At 41.9% G+C, this 26,922-nt stretch overlaps 1 protein-coding gene across 2 annotated transcripts in view; it reads left to right on the top strand.

The window, feature by feature from the left end:
- The window catches only part of ULK1 (unc-51 like autophagy activating kinase 1), an 84,434-nt gene that overhangs the window by 33,696 nt on the left and 23,816 nt on the right, over positions 1–26,922 (top strand). For both annotated transcript variants that reach the window (XM_056533183.1, XM_056533184.1), the window contains 8 exons: positions 4,028–4,201; positions 6,976–7,049; positions 10,384–10,485; positions 21,564–21,622; positions 22,764–22,846; positions 23,352–23,402; positions 24,331–24,419; positions 26,061–26,232. In XM_056533183.1, the coding sequence (XP_056389158.1) occupies positions 4,028–4,201; positions 6,976–7,049; positions 10,384–10,485; positions 21,564–21,622; positions 22,764–22,846; positions 23,352–23,402; positions 24,331–24,419; positions 26,061–26,232 (804 nt within the window). The remainder of the gene's footprint in view (positions 1–4,027; positions 4,202–6,975; positions 7,050–10,383; positions 10,486–21,563; positions 21,623–22,763; positions 22,847–23,351; positions 23,403–24,330; positions 24,420–26,060; positions 26,233–26,922) is intronic.

Here is a 26,922-nt window from a genome sequence, read left to right as displayed (position 1 = left end):
ACTCCTCACAGAGACACACAGGCAATAGCTGCAGGGACAGAATTTTTTCACCCAAAAATATTTTAAAAAATGTAACCAATGTATTTTACAAATATACATATAATGTTATTATCTACATTACATAAAAAGTTTTTGTTGACGACAGGTACACTTTAAAGGGGATGTCCACTTTGGTTAAAGCCTTTTTGTGAGAATCTACCTCTGCCCTTTAAAGTGTATCTCTCCCTTACTGGCCAAAATAAAATAAAAATATATATGCACGTTATCATTAAGTAGCATTATTGTCCTCCATTATGTGTATAAAATGTCTTTGTCTCATGCATAAGTTGGTGGGATGCATTCTGATGCATACTAATGGACTTGTACTAGGTGCGCATTTTCCTTTCTACCCATGTTGCCTATTGCAGCTAAGCCAATGTTGTAATATTAATTTGATGTCACCATATTAATGGGTATGCCTCAACGCTGGGCTCTAACACCTCACTTCTTTCCCTGGCTGTATGCAGACTTACATATGGTATCATGTAGGAAAAAAACAGTAGGGGAAGATAGAGGAAAGTGACAAGATCAATGGGTGATTTATATTCAATATAATTTACAGTAATTAAATCAGTTACAAAGATGATTTTTTTAGATGCACTAATGAAATTAGGAAAAACAAAGTGTAGCTGGAGGTACAATGTGCTTTAATCTATGGGAGAATCCTGCAGCAAGAGTTCAGTTTCCATGCAGAGCCACCACAGGGAACACTCAGAATGTCCCGACAGTATCTAAAAATGAGCTATCCCAACCAGATGAGGAGCTAGACAACAAGACTGCAGTTGCTTCATCAAATAAATATATAAAAATAGATCATTAATGTCGAGGAGCTTGGTCTCAATCGCAAATCAGGGGTCCTCCAACAGGATAATTCACACTATCGAGTGTCTGCACCCAACAGCAGAGCGCCTGTCAGAACATGCTGGCGCTAGGACCGCTTGGAAATGTGCCGTCTCATAGACAATAATGCATTTCCAATACATGTCTAAATTGAAATCAATCAATTCCACATTCGAATTCCGCACGGAAATTCCATTGTGTAAACAGTTTAGAACAGTTTCCGAACACAGTAGCCGATGCCGCGAGCTCGTGACTACATAGCCCCGCCCCCTCAATGCAAGTCTATGGGAGGGGGCGTGACAGCCGTCACGCCTCCTCCCATAGACTTGTATTGAGGGGGCAGGGCGTGATGTCATGAGGGGGCGGGGCTATGGTGTCACAAGCTCCCGGGGCCGGCTCCAGCGTTCAGAACAGTTTGTTCCAAACGCTGAGTAGCGGAGTACCAATTTTGGCCAGGCCAGTTTCATTATTTTGTTTTCAAAAGGATTCTGTTGAACCTTGTTTTAGAAAAATGGCCCTGATTTACTATTGTAAACCTGTTTTGTCGCGTAGTGTGCCAGAAATTGTGTCTGCGCCAGAATTTGTGCCAAAAAAAATGTAAAACTCGACCAACTCTCCATTTTACTCAGGAAACACCACAGATCAGAGCCTGTGTAAAAAAATGTAATGATGCTGTTTACTATCATATGTACAGGGATCGGTGCCATTTTGTATCCTATTATATAAGAACCCCCCCCAACAACATATTTCTATAACCCCACACATCACAAGCTGTTCATTATTAATTCCGTAGTATTTTCCCCTAAAGCTCATATTAAGCCGTGCACTTTCCCACGCTTGCTGGGAGTTTAACCTTCCATTTCCTGTGTCGCTCTCTAGCGCTGTTACAACACAGACTATATTTTCATAAGTGTTTAACAACCTCCAGCCTTTAGACGACTGCATTGGCAAGATGTCGAGCCTTTTTTTTTTTTCTTTTAAGCCACTGTCGGGCCTGTAGAACTGGCAGGGCAACAGAGGAGCTGGGTTTAGCAGAGTCGTGTTTGAAGTGTTTGTATATTTTTAATAGAAAAGTTACTGTTTAATCTCAGGTCGGTTTGCATCCTGTGAATGTCTTAATCCTGTTGTGCATATTGAACACAGTCAGAAAAGGACGCAGTTGTTTATTTTTCCATACAGTTTTCAAAAATAAAAAGAACCGATTCAACTAAATATTAAATTAGAAGTTTATGGAGAGAGGGTTAGAACAAGCATGCTGCTGCATAGCGCAGAACTGGCTTAAGCCTGTCCGATCTGTTTAAAGGGATCTATCATTATTATATTACTTTTCTGAATTCAGTAAGGATGGGTTCACACTACCTTTGGAAGATACCGGAACCGGATCCAATTGGAAGGAGCGAAAATCGGGTGCTCCTGTTTCCCAGCCGGACCTGGCCTGTATCCTGGCCTGTATAGTGACTCCACTCGGCTCATTTTTGCCCCATATCGGTTTTCTGACCGGACCTAAAACCGTGGTATGCCGCGGTTTTAGGTCCTGTCAGAAAACCGGATACGGACCAAAAATGAGCCGACCGGAGTCACTATCTGATCAAATGAATGAGCTACAGGCCAGGTCCGGCTGGTATATGGATGCGCCCCGTATTCACTCCCCCCGGATCCGGTTCCTGTATCTTCAAAACATAGTGTGAACCCACCCAGGAGAATTTTGGCAAAAATTAACTAATCCACTATCCACAGGACAGGGGATTAGTAGCTGATTGCAGGGAGGTCCGACCACTGGGGCCCCCTGCGATCTCTGGGACGGGACCCAGTGCTCAGTGAGTAGCGCGTGCAGCAGACAGCATGCACTCCATTCATTTTCATGGGAGCCCCGAAAAGACCCAAATACAGCACTCGGGCATCATCGACGCTCCCGTAGAAATGAATGGAGTGTGTGCTGTCTACGGTAGACTACACAGCCTTTGGCTGTCGGGGCATGCTGGGAGTTGTAGTTTTACAACATCTGGAGGTCCCCAGTTTGAAAACCTAGGCTAAATATCAATGCTCCCCAACCTGTGGCTCTCCAGTTTGCTAGGAGTTGTTGTTTTGCAACAGCTGGAGAACCACTGGTTGGGGAACACCATTGAAGATGCTGCTCTCATTTCCTTTGAAAGGTTTTCCATTTTAGCGGTATATGGGATATCGTGTGCATTAAGCGGTTTCCATAAACCACCTTTCCATTTTAATGGAGGGGAATCTCTGTGCATGGCATTAGCAACCGCAGTTAGGTTATTTATAAAAAACAGGATTATGTATTCATTTATATATTTATCTATCTATCGTAACCATCTAAGAACTTGAACTTGTAGTTTATTCCTTAAGGGTTCAATATTCATATCAGTGGAAGGGTATGTTCACACTGAGGAATTGACGAGGAATTTACTTGCGTAATTCTGCGCCTGTATTCAACTCCAATTGCGCCTTGAATGAAAGTTCCTTTGATTTTAAATGGGTACTCCGCTGGAAAACTTTGCCAGTAAGTTGAACAGATTTGTAAATTACTTCTGTTCAAAAATCTTAATCCTTCCAGTACTTATCAGCTGCTTTATGCTCCAGAGGAAGTTCTTTTCTTTTTGAATTTCCTTTCTGTCTGACCACAGTGCTCTCTGCTGACACCTCTGTCCATATCAAGAACTGTCAGGAGCAGGATAGGTTTGCTATGGGGATTTGCTCCTGCTTTGGACAGTTCCTGACATGGACAGAGGTGTCAGCAGAGAGCACTGTGGCCAGATTAAAAATAAATTAAGAAGAAAAGAACTTCCGTGGAGCATGCAGCAGCTGATAAGTACTGGAAGGGTAAAGATTTTTAAATAAAAGTAATTTACAAATCTGTGGTATCTGAATTGATGCAGAATGTTCACGCGGATCAACCTGCAAAGAGCCTGAGCTTCCTCCACAGCATTTCCTGATCCTCCTCCTGATTTCTTCTTCAAATTCTGCCTCAGCGCCATTTCCGCACCAATGCTGCGCCAAGCAGAAGATGACAGATTTGCAGAATTTCCTGATTCCTTGTGAATTCCTCAGTGTGAACATACCCTAAGGAATCAGTGGAAATCTAGATTGCATCTAGAAGTCACCTTCTCTCTTCTCTGCTCATCTTATTGTCTAGTAATGCGCACCCTGAGCGAGGACACCATCCGACTCTTTCTTCAGCAGATTGCGGGAGCCATGAAGATGTTGCACAGTAAAGGCATTATCCACCGTGATCTGAAACCCCAGAACATTCTCCTGTCCTGCAAAGGTGGCCGCAGGTCCAATCCCAATAACATTCACATTAAGATAGGTAAGATGTCCATGTGCGTTCTCTTATGTTCCCTTATGTTTTGTGGTGTCTAAAAACATACAAGGAAGAATGCTCATTGTGTGGAGGAATTGGTCAGTCTGGCTCCTCCATGTTATATAGACAACAAATAAGCATTTAAATGTAGTGGATGATGCTGTTTGTATTGTCTTACTTTTCCTTAGCTCTCTTTTTATTATTAATAGTACCAGTATAGCATATAGCACTAGCTCTGTAAGTGCCTTTATTCCAGTTATCCTGGCTTTCAACTCCCTTTCCTGGCGCCTTGTATACAAGTATGTTATCTAGTTATTTATAGTTACTGTACTGTTGTCTTATTCTTGTTGCTCATTTAGTGATTGTTTTAAGCCGTCTCTCAGGTTTCTCCACCCATATCTCCTACAGCCTTTCATGTGAGGCGAGTGTTATTTTCACTCTTGGCTTTTGACTCTATCTTCTAGTGTTCTTCTTTTAGGGTAGGGTCACACATACTGTATTTTGCTGCTATGTATTTTTCTACCTATTGAAGTCAATAAGTAGCAAAATCAGCGGCAGAAAATATGCACCAAAATACGGCACGTGTGACCCTAACATTAGGAGAAGATTCATAAAACCTTGTGTAAAGGAAGAGAGAGAGGAGCAGTTGCCCATAGAAACCAATCAGATTCCAGCTTTAATTCTTCTAAAGCCTTTTTAAAAATTAAAGAAGAAATCTGATTGGTTGCTATGGGCAACTGCTCCCCTGTTGTTCTGCACAAAGTTAAATACATCTCCCCTTAGTCTCTTGTTTCTCATACACACAGTCATTGTAGCATATAATGTATCAGCCTTATACTATGAACTGCATGTGTATTTGATGCAGTATTGCTTTGTGTAAAATGGTGTTTCCCAACTATTGTGCTTCCATCTATTACAAAACTATAACTCCCAGCATGCCCGGACAGCCGTTGACATACTGGCACCATTAGGGTGTGTTCACACAATTTTAGTTATTCAATTACTGAATACAAAGCCAGGAACAGATCGTAGATGGAAAACATGTATTAAGGAAAGATTGGGACTTCCACTATTTTTCAGATCCGTTCCAGACTTTGCATTCAATAATTGCAATAAAAAACTTGAACGTGTGAACACTCCCTTATTTTCTGTACATGAACAGCCATACCATTAAAACCACTGACAGGCAAAGTGATATATATTAAGGAAAGACTGAGGCTTCAGACTTTACTTTGCCTGTCGGTGGTTTTAATGGTATGGCTGTTCATGTACAGAAAATAAGGGAGTGTTCACACGTTCAGGTTTTTTATTGCAATTATTGAACACAAAGTCAGGAATGGATTTGAACAGAGGAGAAGTCTCAGCCTTTCCTTTCCTCTATATGTTAAAAGAGGACTGTGGTGCAGTAAAACTTATTCTCTATCCAAAGGAAAAATGGTCAAGCGTATGGATGTGAGCAACTCTGACAAGGGCCAATTTGGGATGGCTAGATGGCTGGATCAGAGCTTTTACAAATTTGCATGTTTTATGGAGTCCTCCTAGTTTGTAGTAGTTGATACCTATCAAACGTGGTCCAATAAGGAACAACTGCTGAACCAGAGACAAGATCATAGGCACCTAAGGATCATGGGCAGCGCAGGCTAGTCTGTTTGCTCCAATTTCACAGAAAAGCTGTACCACAAATGACTAAAAAAGTTCATGCTTCCTATGAGAGGAAGTTATCAGAACACACATTACTCACCTGGTTAAACCCCTCTAGTGTTTGTTATTGTGCTGCTCTGCTATCTATTCGACCATTGCAGGGTGACATCAGAAAGGGCATTGCTGCAGTGCTGGTTTTTACTTACTGTGCTGCAGCAATTAAATATAATCGTAGTGACCGAGGGACGATCACAAAAGTAAGATACTAAATAACAGAGGTAGTAAGTTATACAGAAAAATCGAAAAGAAAACAACCCTTAAACATAACCGTATTATACAAATAAAGAAATTACACAGCACTCCACTTGCGGTGAAAAAGTTGTGAAATATTTATTTTGCAATCCAAAATCAAAGGTAACGTTTTGGTCAATATAGATCTGAAGGTCTATATTGACCGAAATGATACCTTAAATTTTAGATCGCAAAATTAATGTTTCATAACCTTCATTAATAATCTGCTTCTCCTTAAAGGGGTACTCCACTGGTCAGCTTTCGGAACTAAATGTTCTCAATGCTGTTTTTGCGCTGCGGGGGTCGGCCACACCCCTCGTAACGTCGCGGTCATGCCCCCTCAATGAGATAGATATATATATATATATATATATATATATATATAGTGACTTTCAAGAATATAAATACATCGAAAGCTGGTACTCATATGTCAGACAGAGGTGTCACAGAGCAGAAGAGTGACTGATTTCAATATGACCAGATTGAAAATCCACTTGTTACATATATATCTATACATATTCAATTCATGTGTTAGTAATGCTCAGAAATAATACACAACCAATATATACATCAAAATTCTATCCTGTGCCACAGTGATGACGTGTCCAGCCACCCAAGTGTACACTGCAGTGGTCATGCACGTACTTAGGCACATCACTGCTGCTGTTAAGTGACGTGCATCGGTGTGGGTCCACTTAAATCATCAGATGGGTACTGGGCCTTTTTATTTTATTGCACTTCCCCCAACCTGGGCCAGTTGTAATTGATATTCGAAAAACCTTATTTTCTATTAATCCTTACTGAGTTTTTTTTTTTTTTAACCATTCAGATTTCTTTTTTGTTCACAGCTGATTTTGGATTTGCAAGGTATCTGCAGAACAACATGATGGCAGCAACTTTGTGTGGATCCCCCATGTATATGGTTAGTATCATCTTCCTAGTTCTGGTGACCATGGCGTTATCTAGCACATGTAGTAAAGAAAAAAAACAGTAGGCAGAGTGCCTCATAGGGTGACACTGTATGGAGCCACAATAGAGCTGGTATAGTTTGAAAAGGTGCTTACCTTCTCAGGTTGTTTGAAAACACAACACCTATATGTGCCTTATTGACCAAGATGGTCCCAAGTGTTCTATCTAAGGATGCTGCAGCCTCAAAGGGTTAAGAAACGTAAGACCCCAATAGCAAGTCGGCCTGTCCGCATACAGTGCACCGAGTTATCTAGACATTTTCTCATTTTATCTCAACTATAATAACATTTCTGCTCTGCCTGGACTCTTATCTCTCACATTTCTTGTGGAAGTTGTTAGACCTAATTTTGCCAGTTGAATTCCTAACACTCTTAATAGGATAGACTTTCTGTTGAAATGTGCACCACATTTATCGTGTTTTAAACAATTTTTCTTCTGCATGCTGCAAAGGCAACTGACTTCAGCAAAAGGGGCGGAGCTACAGATGCAACACCATGCACCAACATTGAAGGGTTTAAAGGGTGTTAATGGGGAGGGACACAATTACCACACAGGGATTACACAAGGATTAAAGTGAGGCAGCCTGCAGGGTCGTCCACTGACGCGTTCAAGAGATAGAACAAGGGATAGTTTTAGGCACATCTGCCAGTGAGGTTGTGCCTACTTACATGCTGCTAAGTAGGCAGCTGGCACACTCCCAGAATTGATAGGGATTCAGAAGCTCTGCTTCTGGACTGCAGAGCAGACCGTTTGATACTATTTGTGCAATGTGATTTACAGCCCTGAATATTTATACCCGCAGAATGTGAATCCTAAACAGATATCTTATGGAGTGATCAGGTTCAGGGAAAGAATTCTTATCTCTTCTCTCCTTAGCTTTGTTCTTACAGTCTAAAACACATACTTGTAGGCCAGTTAGTCGTATACACTGCTCAAAAAAATAAAGGGAACACTAAGATAGCACATCCTAGATCTGAATGAATGAATTAATTGTATGAAATACTTTAGTCTTTACATAGTTGAATGTGCTGACAACAACATTACACAAAAATGATCAATGGAAATCAAATTTATCAACACATGGAGGTCTGGATATGGAGTCACACTCAAAATCAAAGTGGAAAACCACACTACAGGCTGATCCAACTTTGATGTAATGTCCTTAAAACAAGTCAAAATGAGGCTCAGTAGTGTATGTGGCCTCCACGTGCCTGTATGACCTCCCTACAATGCCTGTGCATGCTCCTGATGAGGTGGCGGATGGTCTCCTGAGGGATGTCCTTCCAGACCTGGACTAAAGCATCCGCCAACTCCTGCACAGTCTGTTGGTGGTTGGAGCGAGACATGATGTCCCAGATGTGCTCAATCGGATTCAGGTCTGGGGAACGGGCGGGCCAGTCCATAGCATCAATGCCTTCCTCTTGCAGGAACTGCTGACACACTCCAGCCACATGAGGTAAAACCGCACCAGCATATGGTCTCACAAGGGGTCTGAGGATCTCATCTCAGTACCTAATGGCAGTCAGGCTACCTCTGGCAAGCCCATGAAGGGCTGTGCAGCCCCCCAAAAGAAGTGCCACTTCACACCATTAATGACCCACTGCCAAAACCGGTCATGCTAGAGGATGTTGCAGCAGCAGAACGTTTTCCACAGCATCTCCAGACTCTGTCACATGTGCTCCATGTGAACCTGCTTTCATCTCTGAAGAGCACAGGGCGCCAGTGGCGAATCTGCCAATCTTGGTGTTCTCTGGCAAATGCCAAACGTCCTGCACGGTGTTGGGCTGTAAGCACAACCCCTACCAGTGGACGTCGGACCCTCATACCACCCTCATGGAGTCTGTTTCTGACTCTTTGAGTGGACACATGCACATTTGTGGCCTGCTGGAGGTCACTTTGCAGGGCTCTAGCAGTGCTCCTCCTTGCACAAAGGCGGAGGTAGCTGTCCTGCTGCTGGATTGTTGCCCTGCTATTGTCTCCTCCACGTCTCCTGATGTACTGGCCTGTCTCCTGGTAGCTCCTCCATGCTCTGGACACTACGTGGACAGACACAGCAAACCTTCTTGCCACAGCTCTCATTGATGTGCCATCCTGGATGAGCTGCACTACCTGAGCCACTTGTGTGGGTTATAGACTCTGTTTCATGCTACCACTAGAGGTAAAGCACCGCCAGCATTCAAAAGTAACCAAAACATCAGCCAGGAAGCATAGGAACTGAGAAGTGGTCTGTGGTAACCACTTGCAGATCCACTCCTTAATTATTATTAGGGTGTCTTGCTAATTGCCTATAATTTCCACCTGTTGTCTGTTCCATTTGCACAACAGCATGTGAAATTGATTGTCAATCAGTGTTGCTTCCTGAGTGGACAGTGTGATTTCACAGAAGTGTGATTGACTTGGAGTTACATTGTGTTGTTTAAGTATTCCCTTTATTTTTTTGAACAGTGTACATACTACAGCTGCCTTTTTCCATACAGTCGATTTTAGTTCATGTGGCTCTATTTACCTGAAGGAGGCCAAAAGAGTGTCCTTTTAACCTTTATTGGGATAGAATTCATCCTGCAGAAATGTGGATTTTGTGGTGTATATTTTTCCTTACCCCAATCTGTTCTGCTGTTTCCGAGATATAGCACAATCTTGCAATGTGCAGATGAACTCTAAACTGTACTGGAGGCGGGTATGAAAACTATCTGCACCTCTGACTCAGTCTCCTGGGTCCTGTTCGTTCAGCCCTGCTCTTTAAAGGGCTACTCCACTGGCCAGCATTCGGAACTAAATGTGATGGCACGGTCACACCCCCTCAATGCAAGTCTATGGGAGAGGGCGTGATGACCGTCACGCCCCCTCTCATAGGCTTGCATTGAGGGGGCATGACCGCGACGTTACGAGGGGTGTGGCCGACCCCCGCAGCGCGAAAACAGCATTCGGAACATTTATTTCCGAAAGCTGACCAGTGGAGTATTAATGAGCAGGACAGCACGAACGGGACCCAGGATACAGCTGAACGCATTGGGGTGAGTAATACATTGTTTTACTCAGCATTACCTACACTAACCACCTGTCTATTCAGATTAGTGGGGTTGATCCATCTGTCAGTTTCCCTTTAATTTATTGTGTAATCTGACTGACATATACATCCAACATGCACTACAAAGTCACTGTGTATTGACCCTGACTGTTTGTTTTGTGTGGATGCAGTAAAATGCTGGTTTAAGTTTACACTCACTGTAAATAGTATAGTAGCAACACTACAGATAACCAAGATCATTATGTGTTTGTTTTTCCAGGCACCTGAGGTTATTATGTCCCAGCACTATGATGCCAAAGCTGATCTGTGGAGCATCGGCACTATCCTCTACCAGTGCCTGACTGGCAAGGCTCCATTCCAGGTAAGCCTCATCTCAAGTATACAAGTGTATTCCTGATTGTGAAGTTAAAGGGGTACTCCGGCCCTAATACATCTTATCCAAAGCATAGGGGATAAGATGTATGATCGCGGGGGTCCCCCCACTGGGGACCCCCGCAATCTGTCATTCCGCACCCACCTTTGTGAGCACTCCGCAGAGCTGGAGGCTCCGAGTGTGAAGCGCGACGTCATGACTCCGCCTCTGTTTGACGTCACACCCTGCCCCCTCAATGCATAAGATTTTTTAGGGCTGGAGTACCCCTTTAATTTGCTCCTGATACTTTACATTGGTCGTCTTCATTTTGTAGAAGCATTTCCTTTTTCTTAGTCTGGATTACAGTTCTCATACAACCTCTCCAGTATTGTCCACATTACAACCTTTGAAAGCTGTTACCCTTTTGTTAACCCTTATCAGATGAGTTCAGGCCTTCATCGAGCTCATTGACCAGGGAACAAAAGCCTCGTATGTCAGCGCCTTTTAGTACTTTACATCTCCAAAAGAAACTGACACCTGTCTGTGTAATGTGAAACAGCCAATGTCTTGTGCCTTCCTCAGAATTGGCAGATGTACTAGAATCTAGACTAGAAGCTTCTTTAAGTGCATCTTTATATTGTTCTGCAATAACACATTGATACATATTAGCATGGTGGCTGCTAGATGGAAGCAATAGGTTCACGTAACTTGACCAGGACAAGATATACAAGAATTGAATACCTAACAGCAGCGGTCTTCAAACTGTGGCCCTCCATATGTTGCAAAACTACAACTCCCAGCATGCCCGGACAGCCAAAGGCTGTCCGGGCATGCTGGGAATTGTAGTTTTGCAACATCTGGAGGGCCACAGTTTGAAGACCACTGCCTACCAGCTTGGTAGGCTATGCCCACACTTTAGAAATAGTGGGTCCTGAGAAACCCATATAGGCTGTTGCTTCATTAGGTTGGCATCATGAGTGAAAATTGAATAATGCAAACACTAAATACAACCCTCTTAAAAGTGTTATCCAGGATTAGAAAAACCAAGCTGATTTCTTCCAATAACAGTGCCACACCTGTTCTCAGGTTGCATGTGGTAATACAACTCCTGTTCCATTCACTTCAATGAAACAAGAGTGGCACAGTTTCGGGAAGAAATTAAAAGTTGTTGGATAAAACTGACAATTATTTATGACACCATACAGAGGTATAGAATTGTGAGGGTCAGCTACAGCTATGCTTTCTAAGGCTGAGAGTTGGGCATTACATTGGGCATTACATGCATTTGACTTATCTATGTAAGCTTATGACTTCCTGGGAAGACCTGTACTGTGCAGACAAGAAACAGAATGTGTGTATAAAAGATACGACTGTTGAAGGCCATTTTATCGCAGTGAAATGTTTAATGTGTAGACAAATATGAGTTGAGGTATTAATTCATGTAAATGGTGTCATAAAGCTGGCTCTAGCCATAATCTGTGCCCCAGACAGAAAACAGAAGACTGTGGCATGTCTGTACCCGATTAATCCTTGTTCTTTCAGTGGTGCAATAAAATGTTCTGTAACAAACAGTTCAGATCTGGATATTGAAGTTCTCCTGTTCTGCTAGGGTGTTAAAAATTCCATCTACCCTTTTCTTAAGCTGGCGATAGATATTAAAGGGGTATTCCAGTATCAGTAAATTTTATATAAATAAAACTATAAGCCCAAGATTTATAACTTAGTAATATAGTTTGATCACGAAGTGTACTGGCATCAGTGTACTTTTGTGTGATTTTCCCCTTTATAGGAAGTTGTGTTGTTCTTTCCTTGTCAATGGGGTGTTGTCTCCTGCTCTCTGCTTCCTCTCTCTGTCTCTCTTGAGACAACACATCATCCTTGACTGTCTTAGGAGGCATGGCTGGATCTTGTCTCTCACCTCTAGCTCTGCCCCTAAGTGATGTTACTGCCTCTGACCAGCATCTACATCACCATCTATATATATGAAGAAAGAGGTGTTTTTATATCATGCTGCCTTGTGGTAAGCAATGCCTGGCAGAGGAGCAGACAGGGAATGAATGCAACCTTACTTATTGTGCAATAGTCTACTGTGAAATAAAATGCTCTACAACAGCTCTAAGCAGGGAATCGGAAGGATTGCTGTGGGAGAGGAGTGAAAGGGTGGGAGAACTGTAATGAAGAGCTGAAGAATGCACAATGCATTCTGGGAATGGTAGTGAAACCAAGTAGGACAGGACTAAGACCCCTTAAAACAAATAGATTATTGTTGGTTTTAGAACAGGACCAGACAGGTAAGCAATGCTATGTGTTTTTGCATCATTTTATGTTTCTTTTTTTACCTGACATCAGAGTACCCCATTGGGATGAAAGTTGAAATTTATGAAAACATTTATGAAAAAATTTCCCCTAAAATACTTTCACTTATCATGTGTAAATAAAACCACTGGAGAGTTATGGAAATTCCTTTTCTTTTGTTGCAAGGGTAGGGGTGTGCTTTAAAATAAATTGCATTTCTAGTTCAGCACACTACATGCTTTGAGGTGGTCATAAGTAGGTTAACCATTTATACAGCTTGTCTGTATGTAGACATTAAAGGGGTATTCCAGGGAAAAACTTTTTTTTATTTTTTAGATCAACTGGCTCCAGAAAGTTAAACAGATTTGTAAATTACTTCTATTGAAAAATCTTAATCCTTCCAATAATTATCTGCTGCTGAAGTTGAGTTGTTCTTATCTGTCTGGAAACAGTGCTCTCTGCTGACATCTCTGCTTGTCTCAGGAACTGCACAGAGCAGAATAGGTTTGCTATGGGAATTTGCTTCTACGCTTCCAGACAGGTGTCATCAGAGAGCACTTAGAAAGGATAAAGTACTGAAAGGATTAAGATTTTTTAATAGATTTTTTTAATAGAAGTAATTTACAAATCTGTTTAACTTTCTGGAGCCAGTTGATACATAAAAAAAAGTTTTTCTCCTGGATAACCCCTTTAAGGCTGCTTTCACACTATAAAATTAATCCGTTAAAAGATCCGTTATAAACGTCCGTTGGAAAAGCTTTAGAGTCTATGGGATTTTTGATTATCCGTTATGACCCGTTATAGCCCGTCATGAATAATGGACGTTATTTGTGACAGAAGTTAAAACGGCACATGCACTAATTTTTCTTCCGTCACAAGAAACGGGTAAATTAACGGCCGTTATTTTTAACATTGAAGTCTATGGCTGACAGATGAGCCTTTATGTCATCCGTTTGCACCTGGTTTATAATATCCATTATTATATCTGAGCATGCTCAGAAGAGGTGACATCAGCAAACTCCTGCAGTGCTGAGGGACTACTTCTACTCCCATCATGGAACAGACTTGTTTCCATGATGGGAGTAGTAGTTCACTTGCTGCGGTAGTGGCTGGGGAGGCTACATTAGTGTTTGTACTACTACCCCCATCATGGAACAGACTCTGTTCCATGATGGGGGTTGTAGTACAGGGGCTGAGGGATTGTTCGCATCGGGTCTCACTTCTGAGACTCGATGCGATTAGAAGTTATTAAACAGGGGAGCGGGCGGCATGCTCCACTCCCCTGCGATGTACGATGTATTTACTTTCAGTTTTAAATTCCCCATAGGGAGCTCTGAATGGTCAGTACTTAGGAGCCATTTGGGACTCCCGGCGGGGTTTTCAAATTTGAAGCGCTGCGGTGGGGAGAGATATACAGAATGAAAAGTATTCTTTCAGCAGCACATCGTGCCGGCCAGATGTGCTGCTGTAGAATAATTTTCATTCATAGCGCTGCCAAAGCATTTGATTATAGAAGCGCTGTGGGGGCCAGACATATGGATGTGCAGATGCCGCTGCAGTGCTATGAATGACAAGTATTCTTTCAGCAGCACATTGCGCCGGCCAGACGCGCTGCTGTAGAATACTTTTCATTCATAGCGCTGCCGGGGACTTATGATAGCGATACGGGGGGGACATATATAAATGCACTGCGGGGGGGGGACGTATATACCGCTGCGGAGGGGAACATATATAAGTGCGCTGCAGGGCGAACATATAAATGCACTGCGGGGGCATGATATATAGAAGCACTGTGGGGGCAAGATATATACCCCCCAGCGATTCTATATATCTTTCCCCACCGCAGCGCTTCTATTTGAAAACCATGCCGGGAGCCTTGAATGGCTTCTCAGTACCGACCATTCAGGGCTCCCGGTGGGGAATTTCAAAATAAAAGTAAATACATCGTACATCGCAGGGGAGCGCAGCATGCCACCCGCTCCCCTATTTAATAACTTCTAAACGCATCGGGTCTCAGAAGTGAGACCCGGTGCGATCAATCCCTCAGCCTCTGTACTACAACCCCATCATGGAACAGAGTCTGTTCCATGATGGGGGTAGTAGTACAAACACTAATGTAGCCTCCCCAGCCACCGGCAGACTCACGCAGCTGGGGAACTACTACTGCCATTATGATAGAAGTCTGTTGATGGGAGTCTCATGATGGGAGTAGTAGCAGTCCCGGCTGTGGGAGTCTGTAGGCAGAGGTGTTACGGCCATACAGGAGGGATGTTATAACGGGTCTTAATGGATGAATATTTATTCAGCCATTAGCACCCATTATTTCAGCCGTTATTATACCTCCGTTATTATACATTTTTACACACGGATGAATATTCAGTGTGAAAGCAGCTTTATCAAACTGTGTGAGAGAAAAAGTGGAGTGAGTTTCCTACAGCAGCCAATCACAGCTCAGCTTTCACTTTACCTCAGCTTGTTAGCTGAGCTGTGATTGGTTGTTGTGGAAAAATCTCTCCACTTTTTCTCTCACACAGCTTGATAAAGGGCCTAAGTCATTCACAAGGCCTCGATATGACAAGTGTCACCTTTCCGGATAAAGCACTGATCTGAGTTCTTCTTGTACACTGTGTACACAAGCAAATGCTTAGTAAATAATTTCAATTGCCCATATTAACTAAGCCTTCAGAGTTCCAATTGATTGATGGATGTGTATTTATAGACCACTGGCGCACAAGTATTAATAAGGATAGAAATTGCCATGGCTCTGCTTTCTGCTGGACATACAATCCTGGTAGTCACTGTTATAAATGCATGCCATAGTGAATTTCGAGGAACAGGACCTAATTCTTGTATGGACTGTTTTAAGACTGTAACGTCTCAGCCCATGTAGTTTTCTAAAACAACAACCCCGGTGACCTCTCTGATTCCCTGAACTCTTTGCACCTCCGGGGTCACTCTAACATTTGCATTCCACTTCTAGAAAGAAGGAATCCTTTTCACTAAGCATTCTAAAAAGCGCACATAAATCACCCGCCCTTCACATTTTTTGCTGAAGATGTGGATGATGCAACCCTTTCAGTGTATTACCTGTATCTCTTATGTGGATTATTGACAACTTTTGGATGTGATGGCATACGGTTCACCACAGTTACTCAACCAATTCCTGGAAAGGTTGCTTGTTTTTTTGTAAAATAAAGTGCAAGCTCTTCAGCACATCAAATAAAGCATTCTGCTATCGACATATCAGGACTTCTCCCTGTTGTAATGTTTTATAAATCATTTACATTTAGCCCTGTAGACTATTGATGTCATATCATGTGTGATGTATTCTAGGAATCGTATCCAGGTTTAAGGTTTCCACATGGTGGCTAAAATGCCATGCTGTTCGACATATGTATTTGGGCCTAAAAGGGAAGGATGGTAAAACAAACAGGAAAGCTTGATGCCTTACTCCCCTATAAGATCCTGTTTTTTTATCGGATTACTTGGAATGTCACCATGCCTACTTTGTAATATAGGTTCTATTTCGCTGTATAGTTAGCTACTATAGCAGCAGGAATCTGAGACCTTTAACTGGGCCCCACATGTTTCCTGAAATGCAGTTCACAAGCTGGATGCCGCACACTCCCTTTTTCAGTATTAACTCTTTCAGAACTACATGGAAACCTAATTTGTGTTTATGCCTAGGGCATTGATCCCCAACCTGCAGCTCGCGAGCTGTTGCAAAAGTAATCCCATCATGCCCTGACACCCGGAGGGTACAATGGTAATTGTAGTTTGACAACAGCTGGAGAACCACGGGTTGGGGTACAGTGGTCTAGGGTGTCCTAGGCTGTTGACCCCCTCATACATTTGCTGACTGAAAAATGGATGTTTGAGCTGGTAATCATAAGAGCTAGGAGTTTGTACATAAATAGATATCTACACTTTATAAAGTAAGTGCAAAGTGACAAAATAGTAACCCGCAGGCCAGATATTAAAATAGAACAAACTGCTACAACGGAAAAATAAATAAATTCTGCTGAAAAAAATTATATAAACAGGTAAAATATTAATATATATATATATATATATATATATATATATACACACACATATATATTGTCCTTGAAACGTACCTGTCATACCACAGAAAAAATTATGCTTATATATGTTACTTACTAGGTCATGCAGATGCTTTACATGTCTTTTTCTTTATGTACACTCAAAAAAATAAAGGGAACACTAAGATAACACATCCTAGATCTGAATGAATGAGCTAATCGTATGAAATACTTTCGTCTTTACATAGTTGAATGTGCTGACAACAAAACCAGGCAAAAATTATCAATGGAAATCAAATTTATCAACCCATGGAGGTCTGGATATGGAGTCACACCCAAAATCAAAGTGGAAAACCACACTACAGGCTGCTCCAACTTTGATGTAATGTCCTTAAAACAAGTCAAAATAAGGCTCAGTAGTGTGTGTGGCCTCCACGTGCCCGTATTACCTCCCTACAATGCCTGGGCATGCTCCTGATAAGGAAACGGATGGTCTCCTGAGGGTTGTCCTCCCAGACTAAAGCATCCACCAACTCCTGGACAGTCTGTGGTGCAACGTGGAGTTGGCGGATGGAGCGAGACATGATGTCCCAGATGTGCTCAATCAGGTTCATGTCTGGGGAACGGGCGGGCCAGTCCATATCATCAATGCCTTCCTCTTGCAGGAACTGCTGACACACTCTAGCCACATGAGGTCTAGCATTGTCTTGCATTAGGAGGAACCCAGGGCCAACCGCACCAGCATATGGTCTCACAAGGGGTCTGAGGATCTCATCTCAGTACCTAATGGCAGTCAGGCTACCTCTGGCAAGCACATGGAGGGCTGTGCAGCCCCCCAAAGAAATACCACCCCACACCATTACTGAACCATCGCCAAACCGGTCATGCTGGAGGATGTTGCAGGCAGCAGAACGTTCTCCACGGTTTCTCCAGACTCTGTCACGTCTGTCACATTTTCTCAATGTGAACCTGCTTTCATCTGTGAAGAGTACAGGGCGCCAGCCCAGTGGCGAATTTGCCAATCTTGGTGTTCTCTGGGAAATGCCCAACGTCTTGCACGGTGTTAGGCTTTCCCCACCTGTGGACGTTGGGCCCTCATACCACCCTCATGGAGCCTGTTTCTGACCGTTTGAGTGGACACATGCACATTTGTGGCCTGCTGGATTTCACAAAAGTGTGATTGACTTGGAGTTACATTGTGTTGTTTAAGTGTTCCCTTTATTTTTTGAGCAGTGTATTAACTTCTGTATATAGCTCATAAATTCCTATTGCTGCTCATTCATTCTGACATCCACTGCTCAGGAAGGGGTGTTTCCAAGGCAAGCACTGAGCATGCCCTCGCTTACTATGCGTTCACTTCCTCCCTGAGTGTCCTGGGCTGAGTCTTCCAAACACTGCAGCTTCTCTGTAACCCCCTCATCTCTGTTTTCACATTGCAGGAGTGAAGTATTTTTTCCTCCATAGGACCCATAGAAATACACAAAGAAATGTTTCAGTCGCATTGGACCTTTTATCATTTTCTTATTTTTTTTCTCTGTCTTCAGACGAAGGTCCCATGCAACCGAAATGTTTTAAATATAAAAATGTATTTGTGGATTGCATTAAAATAGACGTACTGTGTTACACACTACTAGGACCCATAGCAGTTATGTGTAGTCACTCCATGTTTATATGCACATCCTTGGCAGTAAAGACTTTCTTTGTCTAATTTAAATGTAGTAGAAATAGTCATTAAAAGAGGCTGTGCACTTTTATATAAGACCACAAAAAACAAGGCATCAAAGGCAGAATTGTTAAAGCTTTTGATGTTCAGACAACCTAGTAAGCTATTTAAGAGGACTTGTCAGGTCTCCCAGCATGTCTGTTTAAGTATATATTTGCTTTTTACTTAAATGGGCACTGTCAGATTTAAAAAAAAATTGATATGTTGTACATCTTGGCAAACATTAACCTTTCTAATATACTTCATAAGAAAATTGTATTTCTTTTTTAAAGAAATCATATAAAAGCATGGCTTTGTCCAAGCTGAAGCACAGGCATGGACAAAGTCCAGTAAGTGAGGGTGGACTCCTGTGCTGTCTCCTGTCTGATAGTACTCCTCTGTGCTCTCTCCTTTCTGATAGTACTCCTCTGTGCTGTCTCCTGTCTGATAGTACTCCTCTGTGCTCTCTCCTTTCTGATAGGACTCCTCTGTGCTCTCTCCTGTCTGATAGGACTCCTCCGTGCTCTCTCCTGTCTGATAGTACTACTCTGTGCTCTCTCCTGTCTGATAGGACTCCTCTGTGCTCTCTCCTGTCTGTCTAATAGTACTCCTCTGTGCTCTCTCCTGTCTGATAGGACTCCTCTGTGCTCTTTCCTTTCTGATAGCACTCCTCTGTGCTCTCTCCTGTCTGATAGTACTCCTCTGGGCTCTCTCCAGTCTGATAGGACTCCTCTGGGCTTTCTCCTGTCTGATAGTACTCATCTGTGCTCTATTTTGTCTGATAGTACTCCTCTGTTCTCTCTACTGTATGATAGTACTCCTCTGGGCTCTCTCCTTTCTGATAGTACTCCTCTGTTCTCTCTCTACTGTATGATAGGACTCCTATGTGCTCTCTCCTGTCTGATAGGACTCCTTGGGCTCTCTCCTGTTTGATAGGACTCCTCTGTGCTCTCTCCTGTCTGATAGCACTCCTCTGTGCTCTCTCCTGTCTGATAGCGCTGCTCTGTGCTCTCTCCTGTCTGATAGTACTCCTCTGTGCTCTCCTGTCTGATAGCACTGCTCTGTGCTCTCTCCTGTCTGATAGTACTCCTCTGTGCTCTCTCCTGTCTGATAGTACTCCTCTTTGCTCTCTCCTGTCTGATAGCACTCCTCTGTGCTCTCTCCTGTCTGATAGTACACCTCTGTGCTCTCTCCTGTCTGATAGTACTCCTGTGCTCTCTCTTGTCTGATAGTACTCCTCTGTGCTCTCTCCTGTCTGATAGTTGTTCTTTTGCTCTCTCCTGTCTGATAGTACTCCTCTGTGCTCTCTCCTGTCCCATCAGACACATAGAGGAGTGTTAGCCCACCCTCACTTACTGGACTTTGTTCATGCCTGTGCTTCAGCTTGGACAAAGCCATGATTTTTTAAGCCATGATTTATATAAAAAGGAAATAATATTTTCTTATGAAGTATATTAGAAAGGTTAATGTTTTGCCAAGATGTACAACATATAAAAAGTTTTTGAATCTAAAAGTGCCCATTTAAAGAGGTTATCCCACATGGCCAAAGTTATCCCTTATCCATAGTATAGAGGATAAATAGCTGATCAGTGGGGGCCCAACTGCACGGACCCCCACCGTTTAAGAGAACGGAGATGAAAGGTACCCTGGAATGAAACAACTGCACTGTGCATGCACCACTTGTACTTCATGTATTCTCTTTATGGGCCTTCCAAACGTATGAATATATTGTTGAGTATAGCACTTGGCAATGTTCAGAACCCCCATAGAGAATAAATGGAGCATTAGCAGTGCACTGGCTGTGGGCTTTGTTCTTGTGTTTGGTGGGGGTCCCAGCAGTCAGGCGTTGACAATTTTAACTGTATTTCTGTTCACACAGTTTTTTTCAGCCAATTTTTTGCTTTTTGTTTTCTTTTTTTATGTTTACAGCTCAAGATGAGGCTCAAATCCAGTGTGTGAACATTTATTTGATATACTATTCTTGTTATTGCTTGTACATCTTTTTGCCTATTCTGTTTATAAGATGTGTGGGACAATGACAGTTAGGAGGATCCACAATATATTAAAGGGGGATATTTTAAGGCTCTGTGCCTCATTACTCTGGGAATAATCTTATAGAATGGGACTAATCCCACAAACCTGAGGGTACCATAAACTAGTGACATTGATTACAATAATGTAACACTTACATCCTGTAATGCAGCTTTTATCCACAATGTATTGGTTGGTGGAAGGAGGGACCTCCTAAATACGGAAGACTACTGTAATAGGGAGGACTATTTCCTTGCACTCTTGTGTCCTTAATATCTGCAAGGATATCGGAGGAATGGATGATTGGCTTATCGGTCACTAGTTTGCGCTTCCCTTAGATTGGGGATCAATAACCTAGTGATTGGTTCCCTTTAAGATCTTCATGGGAGTACATAGAAAAAGAAATGCTAATAGCTAATGTATCTGTATCCTTTAACATCCAGATTTTTTAATTAGACTGTATGTGATTTATGTCAGCCAAATAATGTTATTAATATTATTTTATTTCTAGATGTCATGAAGAAGGATCAGTCATGTTGGATTTGAACATACTGATCCTTTGTGCCTGGGGAGATATAAACTGCTACCACAGCTGTATGGCGGTTATCTATTGCCCTCTACCTATTGAAAACACATGCATGCTTGGCAGAGTTGAGCCATCAAAAATAACCATTTGGGTGTGACAGACCGTATTCCACATATAAATTATAATAAAAAATATTATTCTGAGTCACTTTGTAGAAAGTGGGATCTTTATACAGTGACGATTTTAGAGAGAGATGTAATGTTTTCCAGCAGCTTGTGGCTTACCTAGCGCAGTCACACCTTTCTTATTTAAGATGACTACAGTCGTGGTGATTCTAAATAAGTACATTGGTGGTTAAAGTTCTTCGAGTTCTTAGATAAGCCAATAGGATGTCTTGCTTCTCATGTGACTATGATTAAAAAGAACATGCTGTCTCCAGACCTTTTGGAACTTACAGTCCATCTGTGGTAAAGCTTCCTTCTCTTTTCAGGCCAGCAGCCCTCAGGACCTTCGCCTCTACTATGAAAAAAACAAGACCCTCATACCCAAGTAATCATTCTTCCAGCATTACTGACTTTTTCTGTTGACTTGATCTCTGCCCACACCTGTTAATTCTGTGCTGAAGTTCCAAGCTGCCAGGGAGATGGGCAGTAGATATTTGGCACTAACTTGAGCATTCCTTAATTAAGGTTCTGTAACGGCTTGTGCCAGGCTCCCACAGAAAGGCCTTTAATCCCTTCAGAAAATGGGACAGGTTATTTCAGGAAACTTTTTTTTAATACTAAAGAAGCCTGTGGGCACAATAAAATGTTTTCACTGATCTGCCTTTTTAATAAGGTATTGTACTGGACCAGGAGCAAATAAAATGTATATATGCCTGGAATGGCCAAGATATGTTTGTATGTTACATACCGGTACATTAAAATTTCTGAATTTACTATGAGTACATCCCTGATATGTAAACATATGTAAGACCTAGAAGTAGTATTTAAGGAACCAGTTGCATTGAAAATCCAGTTTGTTTTGTTAAAATATAGTTTTGTGGGTAAAGATTCAGTATAACAAGTGGTTGATTCGTTTCATTTTCTGTACTTTTTGGGCTTAGGAGTCCAGTGGGCAGTCCTAATCTTTGATTGACAGTTATCTGGAGGACCATCCACTCAACCTCAGCCCAGAATAAGCAGAGATTGAATTTAACAAATGACTAATTATACTGAATCATTATCCAAAAATATGTATATCGATTTGCTCAGATCCTTCTGCTCTATAACATGGTGCCTGCAGATTCTACAGTGTTTTCAATGTGATGAGTCCCTTCAAGGACAGAAGACTTTTTAATAATACTTACCAGCTCTTTGGTCTCTTACCAACTTAGTTGACTAACAAACATAACAGTGTTTTGCAGCCTGCCTCACAACTTCTGTCCCCTAAAAATACCGTATAACTACTACAGGGAGTCTAGTTTAGGAGTGCTGAAGAATAGTACCCAGGGTGCTTCCAACTGTTAAATTTAAACCTGGCAAACATGCTCCCCTCTCGCTTTTCGCTCGCACAGACTGCTCGAATCTTCTGCTCAGCATTTTTCCTATACTGTGACTTCTCACTGTCATTGCCTGTCTGGACAGCTTTACCCTTGTATTTTTGTGTCGATACATAGTCTGTAACCAGCCCATGTGTGTTACCATTTCAGCATCCCTCGAGAAACCTCTTGTCATCTGAAGCAGCTTCTTTTGGGGCTTTTACAGAGGAACCAGAAGGACCGAATGGACTTTGGTAAAGTGTCGTGATAATGCATAATGAACAAATACATTTGCTTCTAGATTTCTGTGTGTATTAAAATCTGGGAAATTCTATACTTTTATATTTCATTGGTTATATCCCAGTAAAGCTATCCATATATATCATAGTCTTGGTTCATTTCTCACAGATTACTGCAGATCAGGAGTTCTATATAGAATTGTGCCCTCAAGCACAGGGAGCCCCTGTGTTATCAGACAAATAGGGAGCGCATTGGTTGTTATTATTGACCAATGAAAAGCCTAGCCCTTGAGTTTTTACTATAAATACATTGCCACTTCTGCTATGACATGGGCTTTCCCTGCATGTAGTATGAGAGGACAGCCAGCATTTTATTTATTTCACTATTTACACAAACCCATTCTATTTTAGTGCATTTTTCTTGTGGTTTTATGAGTCACAGGTAGTGATTTCATGCTATGTATATTTAGTAACAAACTTTTTTGGCCTACTTTTAACGTTTAATATGTTTCCTCTTTAGATGAATTTTTTCACCATCCGTTTTTGGATACAGGCTCCTCCATGAAGAAATGTATGTATAATCTGAACTCTTTCTGATGACTTAGGGCAGCAGTAGCTAGCATTATTAAAAGGGTATTATTTTTAGCAAATAAAGCTTTTTTATAGTATAATGAAAATGTTGTTTTCCAATGTCCTTTTTGTATTAATTCCTCATGATTTTACAGATCTCTGCTTGCTATCGTACAATAGGAACCTTCAGTGTTTGCTGGCAGGGGATAAAAAATTGTCCTGCCATGTAGTGCATGGCCTGTGACAGTACAGTTATCAGAGCTATGTCTTATAACTAACTATATGTTGTGTGTCCATTACAAACCCACAAAAGGTTTTTATCCCCTAGAAGTAAACCATAAAAAATCCCATTTAATGGCGTGAGAATATGATACAGGGAGTACTTAGAATATTCCCTTGTCATAATGCAGCACAGGTGTCTTGTATTTAATCCCATTTCAGCATTGTTTGTGTAGAAATTGTGTATGGCGTTATAAAAGAAGGGATATTATACATATGTCTACATTTCTTTGCTGTTTCCTCCTATAGTAAGATCATTTTCTTTGTATAATGAAGTGTAGTCGGTATAAAATCTTGCTCATTTCTTAATGGTAATTTAACCTATATCTGAAAATCTGTGTATAACTGTTATGAAAGACAGGAAGTTTGTAAAACGAATGCTGTTTTCCTTTAAAGGGAATCTGTCAGACCTATTTGCTGTAAGAGCTGCAGATACTGTTAGATAGATGTTAGGGTATAAAAGCAAATTGTTGGAGCTGATGGTTTCTGCCAAACTTATAAAATTTGCTTTTATACCCTAAAAACTATCCCATGGTGTCTGCAGCTCTTAAGAGTAAATACAACTGGCAGAATCCTTTTAAGATCTGTGATGAAATTTTCTGTGTAGAAGTAATTTAACTTATAACCTGTTATCTTCATATGTCTTATAGCTGCACCTGTGCCAATGCCATCCTATCCTAGTTCAGGCTCAGGAAGTTCCTGTAGCAGTTCTTCGACATCACATTTGGCATCTCCACCGGTAAGTATATACCTTTACCTTAAAGGGGTACTCCGGCCCTAAGACATCTTATCTCCGCAATGTCACATGCAGCACCCACCTGTGGGAGCTGCACGCAGCGCTGCAGCCTCCGAGTCTGCCGGGTCACGACCGCCCTGCAATGCAAGTCTATGAGAGGGGGCGTGACGTCACACGGGGGTGGAATCGTGATGTCATGATACTCCAGCCCTGTGGTTGTCACGCTAATACATCTTCATGCTAATACATCTTATGCATTGAGGGAGCGGGGCGGGGCGTGATGTCACACGGGGGCGGAGTCGTGATATCATGATACTCCGGCCTGCTGGTCGTCACACTTGGAGCCTCCAGCGCTGTGGAGAGCTCCCACAGGTGGGTGCTGCATGCAACATTGCATGGGTCCCCAGCGGCGGGACCCCCGCGATCAGACATCTTATCCTTTGTATAGGGGATAAGATGTCTTAGGGCCAGAGTACCCCTTTAAAGGAGTTATCCTGGGAACAAAACTTATCCCCTATCAACAGGTTGGGGGATTAGTATCTTATTGCGGTTGTCCGACCGCTGGGATCCCCTCGATCTTCTGGACGGGGCTTGACTTTGGCTGCTTAACTTACCATTCTCCTGAGCGCTTCAGCCGCCACCAGTCAGCTGGAGTGACACCAGTGTTGGGCCCCATGCAGGGGGTCCCAGCAGTCAGACCACCCCCATACTGGATTATAACATGAAAATGTAAACCATTTCCCTTTATCAAGGGGCCACATTACTTCCAAGTGAGACCATCATGGCCAGTCTGGAAATGTGTGAAAATTATGGAAAATGATTCATTGTGTCAGAAATAAGTGACAGCTAGCTAGATTACATTTACTTGTATTGCAACATTTTGATTTTCGAAGAGCATATCTAAACATCGGCCAATTCACACTTTTTGCAACTTTTGTCATAAAATTTGGTTGACTTAGTTGGACCGATTAAACCTCTCATGGTTTATAATCCTCCCAGTTCACTGCTCAGTCAGATTCACAAACTGGGAAGGGGCATTACCCAGCCGGCGTGACATCATCTGAAGTCATACAGGGGAGAACTTCCTCCCTCACCCTGCTACACACAGCCCAGAGCAGTTCAGTGTGTGACATGAGCTATGATTGGATAAGGCTGCTCACCCCCCCCTCAACATTTCCTGATTTTAGTCTTCTGCCAGGCCAGCAGGAGTCCAAAGCCTGTGCAAGAGATAGGGGGGAATGTACTCTAGACAAGTAGAGAGACACCTAGTGGCAGCTTTTTTAAACACAAAACATAGAAAACATATATTTTTTTTTCTAAACAAAGTATATTAGAAAAAGTGCAATAGCAAAAATTAGTTTTAATGAGAATGCCCATTTAATAATTTTTTTTATAATCTTTATTCAAAATAAGACCATTACAGCATTTCACAAAATCAAATGTAATTTCTCAGTACATAAGCATTTGTTTGCACTTTGCCACACCAATAATGTATAAAATAAATAGCATATCTTTGATTACTGTATTGTTCCCATGTACATGAGTCAGTGCACTGTTAGCAGATACACTGGGGATAAATCTACTAAATGTTATAGTTTTCACTATTTTAATATTTATATATTGTCTTAATTATTTTGCTCCCAGCAATCTTTAGGTGAAATGCAGCAACTGCAAGAAAAAAACCTGGTCTCCCCTATCCCTGATTCTCCAGGATTTCTTCAAGGTTCGAAAGAATCTGCAGGGAGCAGCAGCAAAAACTCATCCTGTGACACCGATGACTTTGTTATGGTCCCTGCACAGTTTCCAAGTTCTCAAGGTTTGTTAACAGCATTCTGACATTCCGGCTTCATATATTAGTGATAAATTGATGCCAGTTGACAATTTAAAACTGTGTTCGATTCATGTGTCGAGAGATGAAGAATTTAATAGTTAAGGACTTGTCTTTCTTCCTGCCACTTTATGAATAGCCAAAAAAGAAGGCAGAGTGCAGCACACTTCCAAGTATTTCAGAGGCACTTTGCATAAAGCTTTGTCTAAGTGCAGCATTTTAGAAGCAGCTGTCTTCCCCTTGAAGCTCTTTTGAAGTTCAGTGTTGTTCAGTAACTGAAAAGAAATGAAATGAAAAGCAGCGCTCAGTGATAGGCAGCGGGACTCGTGCTGGACTAATAGGACACTTACCATGCTTTGTTATTCTGCCCGTGTCCCTGTGATCTTCATCTTTAAATAGTGCTGGCTAATAACCCTGTTCTAGCGCAACATCATCATTAACGTCTGGGACTATTTCCTAGACTATTCAAACAAAGATTCTCATTTTTTCATACACAAGTCCAGATGCCTTTGGGTTTCTTGGCAGGTGGACATTAGCTGCTTGACCAAAAGCTATAGGGATGCTTTGGAAAGATTCCAATGTTTTTTTTTTCTTTTCATGGATCCATGCCTAGCTCCATTGCGTGTGCCGTGGAGATATATACACAGATAGATAAAGAAAACTATCTATCTATCTCAT

Source organism: Hyla sarda, chromosome 1 (genome assembly GCF_029499605.1).
Source record: "Hyla sarda isolate aHylSar1 chromosome 1, aHylSar1.hap1, whole genome shotgun sequence".
Lineage (NCBI taxonomy): Eukaryota > Metazoa > Chordata > Amphibia > Anura > Hylidae > Hyla > Hyla sarda.
This window is presented reverse-complemented; position numbering and strand designations above follow the sequence as displayed.